Below are 11,413 nucleotides of genomic sequence, written 5' to 3' on the forward strand. Positions count from 1 at the left end.
TGGTGTATAGCTGTACTAACAATCCATTTTACCCAGGAAATCATAAATACTGTACTCAGTCATAATAAATAAAGTCGATACTCTCTGATAAAACAGTCAGTATGTAGTGTGTGAATGCATTTAAATATTGATGAGATGCATAGAGATGATAATATACAGTGTCAGCCTGACAGGATAATGCATAGCTATGCATTACAGAGAAATTCATGAAACCTTTGGAAAAAATATTTGATCCTATTTAACTAAGACGGCTCCATGTTAACTGGTATGAATAGCTATAGTAACTTCAACCCTCATCATGCGGCAGAAGAGTTTGAGTTGACAGAGAATTCACTGACAGAGAAGTCTGATATGTATGAATATGATTTTGGAGAAGTTGAGTTTTCTTCTATCACTATCACTGGTCTACCAGTAGAAGATGTTCAGTTGATGGCTATACAATTGATGATAGTGAAGTACACAACAGAGAAGTAAGGTCGTTGACTGATGAACTAGGATGGCATCTTGATAGAAATCACTGTCACTATAGATGGATACAATGTAATCCAATGCCATGAGTAGCTGTACTGTAGCTTTATAGATGATAATAAAAATAAATGCATGCTTGATCTCAATTTACGTCTGTAGCTACCTATCATGAGCAAATGATAACATTTTGCACTTTTCATGGTATCATTCATTCACTGGGATATATATGAATCAACAATTCAATGGAGATACATGCAAGTAATGGAGGAAGTAAGTCTCTGAAGATTGCTTGAACACATATTGTAAAAAGGCTTTCAATAATAATCAACTGGGCGAAAAAAATTTTCATAGTGGAATTTAAAGCTTGAGTTCTTCACATGGATTTTATTAGATGATATCCCACTATAGGGACCTGTGAGAAGGCTAAAGCCTGTGAATACAGGGAGTCAGAGACATGTAACTGAAATGTTGAAGAACACAGAAAACAATCACAGACCCAGTGGTGACTTGATCCTGCACAACATGCAGTCTAGGCATGCACCAGAGGAGCCACAACAGCTGGGATCTGAGATCTTCTCTGAACATAATACATTGTTACCCACACAAACATATTGGCCAGCTATTTACCTTTTGGCAAAACGTCTATACCATATATAACAGTTTTTCTATACATGTAGTACTGATTGACTTGTTGAGCTATCACCAGTTTGGTCCTTTTCTGAAGAAAACATACTCTGTGCTCCTGTAATTAATGGAAACAAGTTGATGTTGTGCTACTTCTAAAAACCAGGCGCCATGCATCTAGCTAACTTATCTGGAATTAATAGACAGTATATACTACTATGAATTAACCAACTATGTATTACTACTTTACAATAGGGTAGTTTTGGGTTGTGCAATAATATTATTAGTGAATTCTCGTATTTCGTAATTCATGAAATATTCGTAATTCGTTCAATTACGTTGCTATGCACTGCTAAGGAAGCGTTTGTTAAACAAACCGCTTTTACCAACAAATTACGCACAAAATCATCTTCTAAACTGTTTTATAGTGTGACTAACGTGTTTTTTCCCACAAATTCTCTCGACAAAGCCTCAAAGCTGCTCTTCATTTTCGTTCGCGTACGTAAGGGATACGCCCCCTTTCAACTCGAAGCGATAGGCTATTCCTGGCAGTGTACGAGGCCTGCACCATTGTTTTTCAGTTGCTAAATGCCTGAAAACCTCAAGGGGAAGGTAGTCTGAGGAAAGTCACCACACCCGTATTTCAGTCCGCCGAAAAGAAACCACCTCAGAGCAAAGTTCACCTGTGCAGAAGTTTAATACAGACTTCATTTCACTTTTACTTCTTACGTAAAAGCTGCTTTTACCGTTATTAAACGATTTTGCTCACGTGGGTGCGTACGGACAAACATAGATAGGTACAGCGGTTCTAAGAGACCTTGCGCAACAAACAAGACGTCACGTGCGGTAATTATTGTTTGAACTTCAAAAATGAATTGATTTGATTGGACGAAATCTTGTGCACGTGATTTTCACTTGTTTGTTGTCGCGCAAGGTCTCTTAGAACCGCAGTACTGTGTTTTTCAGGTTTCTGGCAAAAATCAAAGCATTAACGTGATCAAACACGTGATCCGTGCTTCGAACTAGCAAGGCTTACATAACTTGCAACATACTAGCAATACTTGAACGTGTACAATGATCGGCAAAAGGTGCGAATATTCACTTTAAATGCCTTGCAAGTTCGAGATGTTTGAATTACAGATCACGTGTTTGATCACGTTTATGCTTTGATTTTCGCAAGAAACCTGAAAAACACGGTACACACACACAATTTTACGAAAACAATTTCAGTAAACCAGGCGCACGCCGTAAAATGCAGATCAGTTACTACACTTCCACTAGTTAGACCAGTGTTCTATATATAGTTGCAGTACGGTGCGTGGGCAGATCAAAGGCTGCCACCAGTATTACAGATCAATTGTGAACTGGTTTACAAATAATTGTAGCATGGCTAAGTACCTCCTTTTGGCCACACAGTCTGGCCACTAATTAGTTCAAACACTTCAAACGAAACCATACACCAGGCCAACACAGGAAATCACAATGCAAGGCTAATAATGTCAAGGAGGTAAATCACTCTGGAATGAATGAACACACAACACTGCACTATCTGAATAAATGGAAAGTGGTATAACCGCTGCGCTGAGCCCGGTAATCTACCACACGCTGGTTCGCCAATAAATTAAGCTAACCAAGACTATTATAGCGCTGCACCACTCAACAATGAATATCAGACACTTCAGCTACACCTGTCTAAATGATGCGGAAGCTGTACAATGGCTGGAGTGATTGGCATCGACGATAGCTAGAACCTCGTGCTTGTGCATAACAAATTCGCTACCAATGAATAAACTAGCTAACAATGAACTAACTAACCATCAAGACAGTAAATAGAGAGTAAAATCGTTCCTTGTACACAGCGCTCAGCAGTGGCCAATATTAGCCTTGCGTTCTTGTTCCTTCCATGTTACAAATGGGTGCCTTTGATCTGTGTACACCCCATACCACAAATCAGTTAGAATACACCCGTTTGGTTTGTATCTGATTTGTAAACACTCCACCCTCGGGCCTTTGTAAACACTCCACCCTCGGGCCTTTGTAAACACTCCACCCTCGGGCCTTTGTAAACACTCCACCCTCGGGCCTTTGTAAAAACTCCACCCTCGGGCCTGCGGCCCTCGGGTGTCGTGCTTACAAATCAAGATACAAATCTCATAGGTGTGTTACAACTATTACCTATATATACTTTGGCATGCATTCCAAGGACCAAGTGTGTAATATTATTCCTTATTCTGACGATGATATTATTATATAGCAAGGAGAAAATCATTAGCCTTATATAGCTATACTGCTAACCTAGTCACCATGGGCAGCTCCAGGATATTTGATGACTGGCTATGGATTCTATTCCAATCCAGACCTTTTGTGATACCAGGGCCTAGTCTCATAGCATTACAACTAAATTATACAGAAAATGTGCATATACCTAGAAGCACATGTACACTTGCATGCAAACCATGCTAATTTAGCGAGGTCTAGAGGGGAATTGTGCCATTTAATGTAAGACTCACTGAAGTTTTAATATTGACAGTTAATACTGTCTGTATTACATTAGGGTGGCTGCGCAGTGTATGGTACTATGGTATCATTTGACTAAAATTTCACAAAACAACGCTTACACAAGAGAAAAGTTATAATTTAGTTTTGTGGAATTAATTCGCCACATCTATAGCATACTAATTCTGAAGAAGACACAATCATCCTTGAGATACTGACGTGTAGAAGTAATCCTGTTAAGGATTTCTTTGGAAATGAACCGATCTCTTCCATGAGCAGTACTAATCTCATTGTCATCATCATCATCTTCTTCCTTGTCTTCATCATTGTCTTTTTCTTCATCGTTGTCATCATCATTGCCATCATTCATTTCATCATTGTCATCAAAATCTTTATCATCAGTGCTGCTGTCGAATGCTTCACCATCAATGCCTTTGTTGCAGCCACCATCTACATGATCATCATCAATCTCCATATTCAGTGACAGATCCATCAGAGTATGAATGCAGTCATTTTTCTGATTCAGCAACAGCACTTCAAACCTTCTCACCAGCGGCCATGTGAGCTCATCATCATATGGACCATTCATGATGCACAGGTACACTGACAAGTGAGTTCCTATACCAGCACCATTACCAGCAGGACAAACACAGAGACACATTTTATAACCTCTGTCATGGGTGTAAAAGGGGTTACTATACCATTCAATCTGCTCTTCCTCTTTTTCTTGAAATTCAGTGAGCTTAACAATAACTGGACACATCTGACCACCTGATGTACTCATTTCTGATATCACTGCTAGCGTAACTGACCACTTCGCTGCTGACACTATTGATTCTGTACCACTGATATTAGTGGAGAGAGTTGTGTGATACATCAACACCATTAGACTGTTGATCTGCTTTAATGCAATGGCAAGTTGTAGTTTAGTACTATCTAGTTCAGATGTAGATATTGACAGCTGCTGTTGAGTAGCAAATAATTCAGCCTCATTATCTGAATACTTTTGTTCCAAATTAGCTGATAATTGTTGGTTAGTACCACTTAACTCGGATTCAGTCTCTGACAGCTGTTGTTTAGCATCAGACAGTTGGTGTTTAAGATCAGTTATCTGTTGTTGCATTTCATGCTTGGTCATAAACAGATGATCTTTCATCTTCTCTTCTTCATGTTTCTTCAAGTCTTTCCGCATCATCCGCTCTTCACATCCTACATTGAGATACTCACACCGAACAATTTCAAGAGGGCATTCTTCCCTGTGTGCTTTCATATCTTTACGAGGGACACTTCCCAGCTACAAAGAAACCACCATGTAGATAGTTCAGCTACAAACTAGTGACCCTGTAGAAAGATCAGTTAGAAGAAGTTACCTTTTAGAGAGTTCAGCTACAAAGAAACCATTTTGTAAAGAGCTCAGCTGCAAACAAATCACCTGTACAGAATTCAGCTACAAACAAATCACCCTGTAGAGAGATCAGCTAGAAGAAATTACCTTGTAGATAGTTCAGCTACAAACAAATCTCCCTGTAGAGAGATCAGCTAGAAGAAATTGCCTTGTAGAGAGTTCAGCCAAAGAAACCATCATGTGGAGAGTTCAGCTGCAAAGAAATCACCACTGCCCAAATTTCAAGGCAATAGCTCTTTCTAATCTGAAGTTATCAATTGTCAAAGTTGGCAAATTGGATGTGTGTGGAAGGCCCCTTTTTGCAAATCTGGTCACATATGTATTATATATATAATTTGTACATTTACTGATAAAATATTTAAAGTACATCTACTTCATCTTTACTTCTTCCTGTAGTAAAGAAAAAAAACATAGGTTAAAAAAGTCCCAAAGCTGGCCATAGGCCGGCTTTGGGGTATACAAATACAAAAAGAAATGAAATCTAATCCAAAACAGCCAAGCTGTAAAAAAAGTGTGCGGCCCTCAGAAAGGCTATGGTGAAAAAAGATGTGAAATCCAAGGTGGCGGCCAAGAAATGGCTGTGATGGTAGGTTAATGGTAAAAATTTTAATAACGACAATTCAGGTGAATTTTTGTGCCGCTTCACAAAATTTACCTGAATTGTCATTATTAAAATTTTTACCATTAACCTACCATCACAGCCATTTCTTGGCCGCCACTTTGGATTTCACATCTTTTTTCATCATAGCCTTTCTGAGGGCCGCACACTTTTTTTTACAGCTTGGCTGTTTTGGATTAGATAAGATATATCTCCACTACAATAATCAACACAAACACAGTCAGAGTACTACACATGAGTGGGATTTCCCTCACGCCACAAGAAATGCCAGCAATTTCTGATGTGATGATCTGCTTGGAAGAGTTGCACATAAGTGAAAACAAAATTGATGATGTTGCAGCAATACAGTTATCAAAAGGATTAATGAAAACCACCATGTTGCGAGAACTGTATCTTTTTACAAACTGTATTGGAGCTCCAGGAGCTAAAGCAATTGCAAACAGCTTACAACACAACACATCATTGGAGATACTGCACATGGGTGGTAATGCTATAGGTAAAGATGGTGCTATAGCATTTGCTAGAATGATCTCTATAAACAATTTTTGCAAGAAGAACAGCTATATACTATTATAATTCTATTGTTTATAAGGATATTGTGTACATGTGGTAATGGATTAAATGTTATTATTGCTGTGTAGACGTAGCTACTGTTGTTCATACAGTGTACATACTTTTCAATTAAAGCATCTTTGAAGCTAATTAGAAACTACGTAGCTATGCATGCATGCATCTTAGCTTTTTATGGCTGCTAGACTGAAAAAATCTTTGGTGCCCAAATAATTAGCTGTATGTAATTAATGCACACACAGCTTCAGATTAATTTTACAGGCGGATAGCTATATGTATTTGCAATTGTAAGCCCTATAGTAATCATGCAGCAGCTGGTGATTTTCGCATTTTCTTGTAAACATTTAATTAAATGAGGTCTGCATATCATAGGCCTCTTCCGTTGTACCTGATTATATAATCAAAATTATATAAGTACTTAGTTATCATTGAGTACAGTAAGGCAGAACAAATGTGTCATTGGCCAAGATTTCCTGAAAAACCGACAAACTGAACATGCAACGTTATTGCATGCTATTGGAAATGCATGATTGGTGGCATACTCTAATAGAACAGTCAGTAATTCTGATGCACTTTCTATCACTGACTGGATACATACAGAATATTATTAATTTTAAGGTTTAGTATTTGGAAATTTAATTTATGACTATATATAGGAGATCATGATGGAGCAATCACCACAAGGTATGATCATTCAGGTAACAAACTAGCATAATAATAATATTGCTAATAATGTAACAGGAAGAAAAATGTACGTCACAATTATGTATATGCATGATCACTTATTATTATGTGACAATGTAAATCCTTCAAATTCTTCATGTCACAGATAAATACAAACATAAGTAATTAGCTAACTAGTTCTGTGTTTTTTATTTTACATTTCTTCAAATTACAAATTGATATCTTCTATCCAGGTGTACTTTTAGTTTTGAGTACTTGTACGATGACGATAGCCTGAAATTAGGCACCACCAATCTGGCTTATTACTGTTTTGCTTTTGATTCAATAATGCTGCAGTGTTAAAATCAGTCTCCATAACTATCAGTTCCCAAAGCCCCAAACAGATTGCATTATAGCTTTTATCAAGAGTTAATAATAAACTCTTGCTTTTATGAATAAATAATCCTTCTCAAATGTGTGTATAATGATTGGGGTTCTCTTAATGATTGGGGTTCTCTAACAAGAATACTGTCAAATCAAATCTAAAAACTGATGGAATCAGGTATGTGTCTTACTGATTGATCCAAGTTCCAGGCATTATATATTTTACTTTTATTGCTTTGAACCCTTTAATATTATAGTACTGCAGTGTGGTAAGAGTCTTAGCCCTTTTTATTATAGATTAATACATACACTAGATGCATTATGTACTTTTGTCAGCTCTTAAAGCAAGCTTGCACTGATTATGCTAGAATAATTTGGGGCATAATAGGTAGCCAAACATTGAACACAATGCCAGCATAATAGGCACAATTTTTGTGCTAAAATTCAGCACATTTGATGCAGAATGGGATAGTAGTAAAAATCAGATTTACACCCACTTGTGAAGGAGATTAGATATACTCTAATAGAACAGTCACCATTTGCTAATAGAACATTTGCAGCTAGATGCATTTGATACTCTAATAGAGCAGTCATGACACAATTTTATATGAGCATAATTATTTGAAGCATAATGGGGCACAATGGGCATTATTGGAGCAAAATTTTGGAGCATTGCTCAAAAGCATAATAGGCAATAAATTATCTCAGGCCTACCATCCCCGACTCACTGATCTTATATCTTGAAGCAAATTACACAAGGACCTTCAAGGTGCTAAATTCTTTGCAGTATACAGCTGCAGCATACCCAAGAAACAAGTAGTATGGATGGACATACTATAGCTGTAGTCACCTACAATTATACTCTTTACCACATATACACAGTGATTTTTTAAAGAGGAGATTGTTGTAGATTTGTATCAACCGCAGACACACCACTCTTGTTAACTTTAAAGATGCTTAAACTTTAAAATAAGCACAATGCAAATATGCAGTAATTTTTTTCTGCGGATAACAAGTGCATAGCTCCTCCCCTCCCCTCCCCTAAATCTGACCCTGCATAAGTATTCATCATCACCATCTTATGCTAAGATGTGAAATTCAAGAATTTATTGGTAACTAGCTACTACATAACATGAGGCATACGATAAACAATTTATGGTGCGTGTAGTGATGACTTGCATGTGAAAGAAAGGTCTTGTGAATAAAGTAAGTATGTATTGGATTTGTTGATGTTTCGTATACACAAGACAGCTACATAGTAGAAATAATTATGTAGCATCATATGTGGTACATTTGAAGGCTTTACCTTACAACAAAAAAATGCATCCTTCAGTTACAGAATCCAAACACTTCCATATAACAGTGAAACCTCAACACCATTGCGATAAGATTATTCAGGTAGTATTACATATAAAAAGACCATTTGGTATACAAAACAATGTCAGATTATACAGGCATTCTGAGGTTTCAGCATAATTACTTAATACTTCATACAACACAACTTATAATAGCATTCACAGTGCATCACATAAACAACAGGCTGCACTCCAGGACAGATGTGAACTGACTATAGTCTAGGTAGCTGTGTATACCATATTTCTTTGGCATGTCATTTGAACTCTATTGTACAAGATTCACCAAAACTATCTAATTAAATTATCTCATTGATCATTGTTATTAATAATAAAAATGGAATTACAAAACGAGTGATATAGGTATATTTATATTAAGTTCTGTTCTCATAGAGATCAAGTGAATTTGTCTATGGCATCATAAGAGAATCTCCACTACCATCACTGTCACCATCATCATCTACAATAAAATTAACACAAATGTATACGTATAGTGATAGCAATAAGTCGTTGAACAATATGTGGCAAGATATTGGCAGGCAGAAATGCTGTCAGTACAGCCCTGCTACTAATGCTACATACCTAATACCTTCTGTACATCATGTCATGACATTAATAAAAAAAAGGAATTTGGCTTAAAGGTCACTGGAATAAACTTTCAGGTTTAGCTTCAGAGTATATAGTATGGTCATTCTAAACTTACCAACACATCTACTTCCAGTATACAGCAGTCTGTTGGATGTGTACCCCATTTCCCAGCGTGGTAGTGTACTAAAATCAATAGCATCTTCTGTGGCCATACTGACAAGATGTTTCTTGACTTCCTGAGGTGTGAAATCGGGATATTTCTCCAATACTTGAGCAGCTGCTCCTGCCACTATGCCACAAGATAGTGATGTTCCAGTAGTTGTACTACAGAGAGAAACAACATATAAAAATTGTACAATCAATAGGATAAAGCTTCTATTTTGACATGTTTAAGTTAACATTTGAAAAGGACTTCAACTATGTATATCTGTAGCTTGAAAACACACAAGACAGACACACATTTTTTATTGATTTGCCTAATGAAGCCACAACTATAGTTAGACAACCAACACTCAAGACTATGACAATGTCATACACAAGTAACACAACTATATCATTCTTACATGTATGCATCATTATCAGTTGCAGCTGTCACTAGCTGTCCAGGGGCAAACAGTGTTACACATTTTCCATAGTTGGTACCCTCCAAGAAGGAACGATACAACCCATCATGTCTGGTTGTAGCACCAACACTGATCACATCTGGTGAACTGGCAGGAGAATATCTACAGGCATTGTCCACCTGGTTCCCTATCAAACAATAGCAACTTCACACTAAATATGTATCATACAAATATCACTATGTTATAATTAGTACGCAGTTGCTGGTATATTTGCCTGTTGCTAGCTATAATGTATATCTACTGGTATAACCAAACTACCTTGGTGTCATAGGTGCATGTGTTACACATGTGAACCAGACACTTACCAGCTGCAGCTACTACTACGATACCCATCTTTGTAGCCTTCTTGATGATGTTATTAAGAGGAACAGAGTAATAGGTGTACAGTGGGAGGGCTATAACTACTCTACGAGTACTATCTGTTGACTTTACCACCTTCATAACATGGCGGATTCCATCAATGACCTTTGAAACAGTAGTGAAGAGAAAGCACTCCAAAACATCAATGCTGTAAACAAATTGGCACATTTGATAACCACATTTAGTTGATACAGATCATAAGCACACACTCAGGTAGTAGCTACAATATATGATAGAAATTATACCTGTAAACATTGGCCTTCCTGGCTACTCCAACAGTATTCCCTGCTGCCAAGCTAGCTACCATAGTGCCAAAATAAGCACTAGAGCATAGTCCACTTTTTGTGCTATACCCTCCATCAAATGCTCTACCACCAAATTCTGCATGGTCATGTTGTATTCCTTCACCAAACACATAAATATCAACTCCAGATCCTACAAAGGAATAAAGTTAATTCCTAAATTCAGGACAGCATGATCAGAGCTCTATTTCAAATACTATGTATATCTCAACTGCAAAATTGTTTAGAATGTGTAAATAGATATAGATAGATAGATTTACCATTTTCTGATGGGCAGTATTTTCCATTGAGTGGTAGTGACCGCTGATCAATTCTATCAAGATGCCATCCTAATCCAAAATCCAGTGATCTTGAGTCTCTCTTGTGTACTTCACTGTCATCAATGGCAGCCTTCACTTGACTATCTTGTACTGGTAGAGCAGACACCAGTGATATCAACAATGCTAATACAGTCAATTTCTTTACTATCGAATTCATACTTAAAAAGTTAAGCAATCAAAGCACTACTTACTAATAGTTCTACTGAATGATTGATAAGCTGCTATTGGGAGGCTGCAGTATTTATACATGCTGGCTGTGGTATATGCCAAGTGTGCAATGATATACTTTAGTCCAGGATGTGGTCGTATTACATCATCAGTGTGATGTGGACTGTTATGATATTGGTATGGCTTGTTTACACAGTCATAATGAATAAAATTTGACTGTTACCATAGCGCATTATGTACTGTACATACACCTCAACCAATTGATCAAAGCTAGGTGTCCACTTTCCAGGTGACCTTACATCATAAAAGTGCACAACATGTGAAACTAAATCTATCCATTTTACAGTGCACTGTACCATTGTGAGATGTGTGGTGTTGCTATGAATGCGCTAAACTACTTTCTAACTGTGCTTACAAGTGCAATTTTTTCAACAAAGTATGCCAGACAAAATAAAATCTGACTAAATTATA

General features: G+C 37.2%; 2 protein-coding genes across 2 annotated transcripts; both read right to left on the reverse strand.

The window, feature by feature from the left end:
* Positions 1 to 3,757: 3,757 nt before the first annotated feature.
* LOC136253832 (TNF receptor-associated factor 5-like) lies at positions 3,758 to 4,858 on the reverse strand. Its single transcript, XM_066046490.1, has one exon. It carries the CDS (start codon positions 4,856 to 4,858, stop codon positions 3,758 to 3,760), a length of 1,101 nt encoding a protein of 366 aa, XP_065902562.1.
* Positions 4,859 to 8,875: 4,017 nt separating this feature from the next.
* Positions 8,876 to 11,204, reverse strand: LOC136252012 (aqualysin-1-like). Its single transcript, XM_066044344.1, has 6 exons — positions 10,715 to 11,204; positions 10,398 to 10,587; positions 10,098 to 10,300; positions 9,733 to 9,919; positions 9,285 to 9,493; positions 8,876 to 9,041 (listed from the first exon to the last, which is right to left on the reverse strand). Exons 1-6 carry the CDS (start codon positions 10,929 to 10,931, stop codon positions 8,992 to 8,994), a joined length of 1,056 nt encoding a protein of 351 aa, XP_065900416.1. The 5' UTR covers positions 10,932 to 11,204; the 3' UTR covers positions 8,876 to 8,991.
* Between the last annotated feature and the right edge of the window lie 209 nt (positions 11,205 to 11,413).

This window comes from Dysidea avara, chromosome 4, assembly GCF_963678975.1.
Source record: "Dysidea avara chromosome 4, odDysAvar1.4, whole genome shotgun sequence".
Classification (NCBI taxonomy): Eukaryota; Metazoa; Porifera; class Demospongiae; order Dictyoceratida; family Dysideidae; genus Dysidea; species Dysidea avara.

Bases quoted from the DNA above. Each gene is read 5' to 3' on its own strand.
- LOC136253832 (XM_066046490.1), bottom strand. From the start codon at position 4,858: ATGAAAGCACACAGGGAAGAATGCCCTCTTGAAATTGTTCGGTGTGAG.
- LOC136252012 (XM_066044344.1), bottom strand. From the start codon at position 10,931: ATGAATTCGATAGTAAAGAAATTGACTGTATTAGCATTGTTGATATCA. The intron at 10,588-10,714 runs GTAAATCTATCT...ATTCCTTTGTAG, and splicing joins ATACTGCCCATCAGAAAATG to GATCTGGAGTTGATATTTAT. The intron at 9,494-9,732 runs GTAAGAATGATA...TTCTCTCTGTAG, and splicing joins ACTGATAATGATGCATACAT to TACAACTACTGGAACATCAC.